Source organism: Nycticebus coucang, chromosome 13, assembly GCF_027406575.1.
Source record: "Nycticebus coucang isolate mNycCou1 chromosome 13, mNycCou1.pri, whole genome shotgun sequence".
NCBI classification, from domain to species: domain Eukaryota; kingdom Metazoa; phylum Chordata; class Mammalia; order Primates; family Lorisidae; genus Nycticebus; species Nycticebus coucang.
Genome location: NC_069792.1, coordinates 11,377,249 through 11,385,763, shown reverse-complemented (window position 1 = coordinate 11,385,763; position 8,515 = coordinate 11,377,249). Strand labels below are relative to the sequence as shown.

Sequence of the window (8,515 nt, the reverse complement as noted above, 5' to 3'; positions counted from 1 at the left end):
GGATGTGGAACTCACAGATGGAGGGCCAATCATACTCTTAAAATAGGATAATACAATTCCTCACAAAGACCTTATGTTTTAATATCCATGAAAATAAACATTGGCTTCCAAGCTCAATGAGCCCAATGTTTCCATGTACTTGTCACCCACCTCCCCCCAATGTTAGCCTTTTATATACCCATAAGAACTAATTAAGTATAGCCCTTCCTCATATTTTCCCATGTTTTCCGCTAATGGATCTAGGTTCTGATCCAGCAGCCCACACGGCATTTAGTTGCCTCCTTACCTGCTTCAGTCTGCGACAGTTCACTTTTCTCATGACTTGAATGTGAAGAGTACGGGCCACTTTGCAGAATGTTGCTGTTTGGGTATGAGGTTTCCCACGATCAGGCTCCATTGGTACATTTTTGGTAATCCTGCAGAACTGTGTTCTCCTCTGCGCCTGCCATCAGGACACACGTGCCAGGCTCGCTCGCTCCTCACTGGATAAGGTCAGCTGTCTGCTAGGTTTTCCCACCGTCAAGTCAGAATCTCTCCTTCTGTGGGGCCTTGTAGGGAGATTATCAGACTCTGCACACACCTGTTTCTCATGCTTTTGCCCATTAATTTTTGCATTCATTTTGGTTCTCGCATTGAACAATGATTGTGTTGTTGACTTTCTGTTTCCATGCCTTTTATCTTTACTAACTGGGATTCTGATGTGAGGAAGAGCTGCACCTTCCTGCCCCCTTACTCAACCATTTATGACACAAAATCATGGGCATTTATCTTGTTACATGGTTTACAATCCATTAAGATCATCTGTTTTTTTTCAATTGTCCCAGTGTCCTTTGACACATCCCCTCCCTGCTGCGAATACTTCCTTACTTTTCCTTGGCATCACAGGATGCTCCAAGCTCATTTCCTAATTTCTCTGCCCCAGCCCTGGCATCAACAATTTTGCCAAGGTGTCCTAGTTCCCCTTACTAGAGAATGATATGGATATTTAGAAACCAGTATCTGGGCAGCCGGTGTGCTCACTGGTGCTGGGACTGCTCAGTGAACAATGCTGGAAAGCACATGTGTGTGCACTCACACTACAAGTGTACACATAAAATTCATGCATCAACAGTGTACGAATTCCAGTCTCCCATCACAGGATCCATTCTAGCCTCTCAGTTTACTTGCAACACATTTCTTGATAATAAAACCTTTGCTCCTTTCCACATCCTGCATAAGCAAAGGCAGTTCTAGAATTGCTCTCAGACTCCTTAACTAGTTACAGTATTTGTGTAGAGTTTTTTGTCTTTAGCCTTACGGTATACGTATCTTCCCAAGTTATACATGTTGATTTTCTCCTGACCCCCTCAGTGTAGTATACTGAAAAAAGTGTCACCTTCCTGCATCCCACCTGCCCTGTTCCCAATCCTCTTTTCTACCTGAATCCCACCCAATCTGCCTAGTTTCAGGTTTATTCTTCCTGTGTTCCTTTGGAACAGATGAGCAGATAGGTATCTATTTTCTTACACTGCCTTCTTTATCCTATGAAATAGGGTATAAACTGTGGACATTCTTGCACTTTGCTTTTCTCACTTAACTAGATATTCTGGAAATTATATTATCAGTTCATACAGATCTTGGCCCACACTTTTTCACAGCCACGTAGGACTCTATCGTGTGGGTCTACATTGTTTATGAATCACTGTCCTATGTACATTTAGGTAATTTCCAATACTTTGCTATTACAATCAAGGTCACTAAGACTAACTTTGTGCATATGAGCGTGGGCACTGCCGGAGACTATCACTGGAGCATGTTCCTGAAGAGGGATTGCTGGGCCAACAGTGAGTGTGTAATTTTATTAGGTACCGCCAAGTTCCCTTCCAGAAAGGTAGTTCCAGTTTGTACTTTCAACAATGCACAAGGGTGCCTCATTAACAGAATATGGTGTTGAACCTCTACGGGTCTTCCAGTTTCATAGGTGAGAAATGACATCTCAGTTTTAATTTGCATGTCTCTAATTGTTTGAATTGTTAAAAATGAAATTTTATTGTGTATATTTATGTATATAACATGTTATGAGGTAAAAACAGTAAGGAGGTTAGTATAGTGAAGCAAATTAACTTATCCATCATCTCACACTGTTTTAATTTTAAAAATACATTTTAGGGATGTTTTATACCTCTTTTGTGAATTGCTCACTCTTTCCCCATTTTTCCATCAGGTTTTTGGCCCCTTGTCCTTTGATATTTAAGAACTGGCCTCATGATTTTGTAATACTAATTAATGCTAATCTATACACTAGAACTTATAAGGTTTTTTTTATCATGACTTCAGCCAAGAAAATAATATTACCTAGTATAAACCAACGGAATATGAGATCATCTACCATGGGGTTGGGTGCTACTTTAATTTGAACACCACAGGTGAATGTGTTGGACTATTTGTATAGTCAGTCCTTATTATGAAACAGCTTCCCTTTCTGTATTTTTTTTTTAAGCTGGCAGAGTTGAACTCCATACTGCCAACCTCAGTAATGACCTGAGATAGGACTTCGCTACCTATGATAGAACGTATTTAATGTGTTCCAAAGGCAGACATAAGTCATTTTTTCTGAGTGATTAGATACATTTGGGTACCATTTAGATTCCTATCCTTTTGATGATCAGCAGATGAACAGGGACAATTTTCCTGTTAACAGGCTTTTTAAACTGTCCTGAAAAACAAAATGGGTAAGAAGATTGAGTTCAGCTCCCATATATTGTTTAAATTGTATAATTATAAACTACTCTTTAAAAAGTTGGTTCTTCATTCAATCCTCTTAAATTTAAAAGACAAACGGTAACAATGTATTTATGAAGATCACAATTTTGGAATGTTAACATGTTGAGACATTGTAAATTGAATTTATTTTTTTCAGTGATTTTCTAGCTATTAAAACATGTTCATAGATGCTATAAAAATTGATCAAAGATCAATTAAAAATTCAGTTACATTAGTAGAGATTCAATTGCAGGTTCCAATATTACATTATTTGTGACAGGGATAATAAAAAAGCAAAGAGTGGAAATCACAGACAGTAACACTGCTTTGTCAATTCACATCACGGATCCGTAACATATTCCATATTCCTTACTGGCAGATGAGGTTTGTAAAGATGTGGCAACCAACTAGACAGAAGTCCACAGCTGCCCCTGCTGCTCCACACTGAGGCACATAGAGGTTGCCGGGGTAGGAGCTGTATTTGAGGGCTCCATCTTTTCTTAGGGTATTAAAAGGCATGTGCTGGCCTGCTTTATTTTTAACCATTCAATTCCCTTCTTATATTTAATTTATCAAACAATTAGGGAGACGGCATGGAAATAAAACTAATTAAACTCCTGGGAAAGTTAACAGAAGTTTAAAACTAACAATTTCCAAAGACTCTTTCTCTAGCATAGGCCAGAACCTGACCTAGTTGTTTTACCTTTTTCCATTCATCAGTAAAGAGAGTGATTTAGCAAAACCAGGGAATCTGATACAACCACTTGAAGGAAAACAGTTTGTATTACAAATACTCACGAAAATAGATTTTCCTTTCACCTCTGCCTCCAAGGAGCTAGTTAAAACAAAACTATGACAGCATTTGGTGACTTCCCACAAGAGTAAAGTCAAAACTCTGACAGAGTATTGATGAGTCTTCCAGAAAGACCTATAGATAGCTGAAGTCTGTGAGTGAATCGAAAGTACAGTAGAACCTCCATAGCTGACCCCTTCCCTACTCTGACCACCTCAAGTGGACCTGATTTTCAGACTGGACATGCACCACATGTCCGTACCAGGACAGTAGGCCTAGTTCCTTATGTTGACCACCCCCATATGTTGATTAGTTTGTTACAGTATCTTGGGGGGTCAATTCACACAGGTTCTCCTGTTAGTTTCATATTTGGATTTTCTTTATGCTTTCTTACAGGCATACATGTTTCTGAGCTATTTGAGGAGTATAAAATACTTGCTTACATTACCAACAGCGAAAAGAATTTCAATATAGTAAAAAAGTTTTATCACACTTCAGCAAAATGTTTTAAAAGGGTTAACTGTTAAACATTCTGACCCTTTTAAAAAACATGCTTTCGTACAAGTAAAAGTTATAAACAGACTAAAAAATACACTAAAAAAAGAAATGGCCATAATAAAAAAAGAACACTTTTATACATAGGATTTTATTTTGCATTGCTTTAACAATTTCATTATAGACCAGGGAGGAAAAAGAAAAAAGGATAAAACCACCACACTGAGTAAAATTACTAAAGCTTTTCTACTTTTTAACAGGATTTTCCATCTGGTAGATTTATTGTCACACCCCCTTCAAAACATACAAGATGCTTACCACATTTTAAAGATTATAGAGGTTGCCACTGAAAGAAAAATTTTACACAGTCACTGTACATCAAGGTTGAAAAACTGTCCTGCATGAAAAATATACTTAGAAATCATGTGAATAAAAGAAAAAGAAAACATTATTGTGTTTAAGGAAAGATTAAAGTCCTCATAATGTGGGTACTCATTCTTCTCGGAGTCGCTAAGATGTAGGAATCTCTTGCTTCCGCCCTTTTCACTCATTATACTGTGTTTTTCCCAACAGTATCATTAAGGCAAACAAATCCTTTTCTGAAGAGGCCTTAAAGAAATTGTGGACAAATAGCAAACTTTTGGCATTAAAACAGGTTAATAACACATACAAAGCCTTTAGTAATGTACATTAAGCATATTTTTCTTGGACTAGTGACAAGAAAAGATGAACATGCTTGTTAACAATGTCAAAAAGTTTAAAATTCAGTGTCCAAGCAATTTCTAACAATGCTTCTGTAGCTTTAAGCTCTAAACAGTATAGAACTTATGCAAATGCATCAAAGAATTCAAGCTTGGCAAATTACACCCAAGCAGGTTATTAAACTATATATACAGAAAATAAATGATAAATACAGAATTAAAAGATTCCTTCTGCTTTTCCTTATAGCCTTGAAAATTGACAAACTTTTTGAGGACAGTTCTATAATATTAAACATTAGGTAACCACAGGTGCTGGGAAACCTAAATACACAAACTGATTTAAAATACTCAAGTGACTTTGTAGTGTTTAATACAATTCAGCTCGTAGTTAAGGGCACAAGACAACATTTAACAAAAATAATCACATCCATTGACCTAGAAATCAAATGCAAATAGATATGAATACAATCTCCAAAATCTGTCTTTTAAGTGAACATTAACCATTTATTCAAAGTTATACAAGAATTTAAAGGATTAAAGTCTTCTGTGACACAAAGCCATTTCAAACAGTTTCATGTCTCAGCTGAGCGGGAGGAGATAGGGTGAATGAGTAGATGAGCAGGCCCCGGCTGGGCAGCCAGAGAGCAGCACAGACTCAACAGCAGCCTCCCCCGGCCTGCTGTCCCCCCTGATTGCATGCGTGCGTTGCATTAGTAGCTGCATGCTGGGGGCCAATTTTAATACCATTTGCCTGGAATAAAAGAGGACAGAATAATAAATATAACTGTATAACCAGACCCCCAGACAGTACAGTTTAATTAGATTTAAAAAACCCCTCATTTAACTCTTAATAATACAGTTTTATCAAACTGGGAAAAAAAATACATGAAGTAGATTTTAGCAACAATTAAGACACTATCTTTTAGGGGATGTTCCTTCCTTTAAGAAATAACCCTGTGGGAATCTTTCTGAAAATAATTCTTTATACCTACTAGGTAAACAGACATTAGATAATTCTGCTTCTCAGGGAATTCTCATAACAGAGAAATCATAGTAATTTGACATTTAAATAAATAAATAAGTAAATAAAACAACTATCACAAGTAATCTTTAAAAGACAAAAATATCCAAGCGCACGCTGCTCTAATACAATGTAAAATCTTTTCTCTCGATAGCATTTCTGTTCCATGTTGAATCAGCTGTTCAGGCTAAGGGCATATGAGTGTTCTGTGTCATCAATAATTTCTATGATCCCCAAAGACATGGCAGCTTGCCAAGAACCCACACACAGAGTAGTTCTTTCATTCATCAAACTCACACTTATGTCTTAACCTTCACTCCCTCAAGTGGATTTTACCTAAAAATACAACACTTTGAGAAAAGTAATACAGTAGCTTCAGAAATTAAGCTCTTAAGGAAACTTCACGTCACAGTAAATCTCAGATTTATAGTGCTTGGCAGTTGTTCTGCAACAGTAGTAGCCTTGGGGTTTCTGGCACTAGCTCAGTATTGACAGCAGCTGATGTGGTTTCTTTTCGCTCTTTTGACTCCTCTTTAATAAAAAGCACGCCCTATGGCTCATTGGTTTTACCCCCTCTGGGCTGGTAGCAACTTCTTGAGGAATCAAGGAGTCAGACTTGGCATTAGGCCAAATAAATAGCAGGGCCTGTTGGCTCCTGACAGCATATTACAATCAAAGCTGCATAAGGCCCAGTAAAGCATTCAGCTACTACATGAAACCAGACAGACACAGTGAAATGTGTCCTTTAAACAGAGGCCCAATTACTCTTCAGTTTATATGGCATCAGTCTCTGAATGGTGTCGTTTTTAAATTAACTCAAAAAGTACTACCATACAAGCCCAGAAGATAAGACTTAGAAACTGCTATCACCCAAAATTATAAGGAGAAAATCAAGTACTTTTTGGAAACCTTAGGCAAATTGTTTGTTTTAGCAGAGGCTACCCAAGATGAATAAAAGAAAGCCTCATTTATGTACAGGCCAAGAGACATACCTGCAGTGGCTTCTCTTAACACAATAGTTTTCTAATTGCAACTGGGGAAGAAAGCAGGCCTTTTCTCTTAGAAGCCAGACGTCTTAATAGAGAATGGCAAAAATACTTATGTAAAAATAAATAATATGCTATATCCACATAAACATTTTGAAGTAAATTAGGATAAATGCAGATTGGGGATTTAGGTTAAATAGCTTCTGGTGAACACTCTGAATTATATCCTCCAAAACATTACATTTTATCCTAAGCATGCTGACCCAAACAGGCTCAAAGTAACTTTACAAAAAAAACAGTGCCAACTGCTGATTATATATAGTAATTTAGCCTCCTGAAACCATGCTATGTTTACTGTGTGTAATTTCCAAATTCAGTATTTCCTTCTTTTTTTTTTTTGAGACAGAGCCTCAAGCTGTCGCCCTGGGTAGAGTGCCATGGCATCACAGCTCACAGCAACTTCCAACTCCTGGGCTCAAGCAATTCTCCTGCCTCTGCCTCCCAAGTAGCTGGGATACAGGCGCCTGCCACAATGCCCAGCTATTTTTTTGGTTGCAGTCGTCATTGTTGCGTGGCGGGCCCAGGCTGGATTTGAACCTGCCAGCTCAGGGGTATGTGGCTGGCGCCTTAGCCACTTGAGCCACAGGCGCCGAGCCGAGTATTTCCTTCTTTTATACAGAGAGAGCACCTTGCATTAGTAATGCATTTATACACAAGAGAACAGTATTTCCCAAATCAGATGACACCATATGGACATGTGGATAAAAGTGGATTTTCTTTTCTGTTTTGGATTTATATTATTTTACATTGCTTGAAATAAATGGATAGGGCCACTTACTTTTACCCATTTTCATAAAGAGATGTGTTACTAGATCATAAATATTTAACTATTATACTATATATACACCACGCTCTGTTATATGATTATAAACTAATGTGTTAACTGATTATTATGGATTCATTTTAGGAATTTAAAAAACATTGAGCTTTAATACTAATTAAAAAGTCAACTCTAAGTAATATTAGCCATTAATATTTATATGTATATACCTCATTATTAATGTCAAAGACTCCTTCTTGGATTTTTTCATAAATTTCTTTTGCTGTATTTATAAATGCCTGAAATACAAAGTAGAGAAAATGGTTCATATTATTTAGAATGACAGTAAAAGAACATTATATAAAAGCTCTACAGATTATAACATCCAACATAAAAAACTGATGTAATACATCCCATTAACAAAGAACAAAACCTATCACATACGTAATTATCTCAACAAATGTGGAAAAAGCACCTGGTAAAAAAAAATTTCATGATAAAGACAAAGGAGAAATAGAAGGAAAGTTCCCCAAACTGATCTAAGAAAAACCATACCCACCGTCGAAATCAATGGTGAAGACTGAAGGCCATGACCTTGGTCTTCCCAAGACCAAGAACAAGGTTACGGTGTATGCGAAGGCCCATTAGCATTATTAGTGACATTAAGCACAATAGCCAGAAATTGCAAACATCACAAATGTTTATCAATGAATGGAACCCAAAATTTGGAATACTAATTAATAGAATATTATTCAGCCATAAAGAGGAATGAAGTACTGGTACATGATGCTGCAGTACGGATGAAACTTGAGAACATTATGCTAAGTGAGAGAACAAATGAAGGTTGACATAAAAGACTACCACACATACAAACTCACTTTATGAAAAGTCCAGAGGAGGAGGGGAAAAGGGGGAGTGACTGCTAATGAGTATGAGATTTGGGGGTGACAAAAATGT

At 37.2% G+C, this 8,515-nt stretch overlaps 1 protein-coding gene across 1 annotated transcript in view; it reads right to left on the bottom strand.

Moving 5' to 3' along the window:
* Positions 1–4,165: 4,165 nt before the first annotated feature.
* RAB2A (RAB2A, member RAS oncogene family) overlaps positions 4,166–8,515 on the bottom strand; it is a 113,396-nt gene continuing 109,046 nt past the window's right edge. Inside the window, exons 7-8 of the mRNA XM_053558599.1 lie at positions 7,789–7,857; positions 4,166–5,482 (exon numbers count right to left, since the gene is read on the bottom strand). Coding sequence (XP_053414574.1) covers positions 5,387–5,482; positions 7,789–7,857 — 165 coding nt within the window. The 3' untranslated portion in view covers positions 4,166–5,386. The remainder of the gene's footprint in view (positions 5,483–7,788; positions 7,858–8,515) is intronic.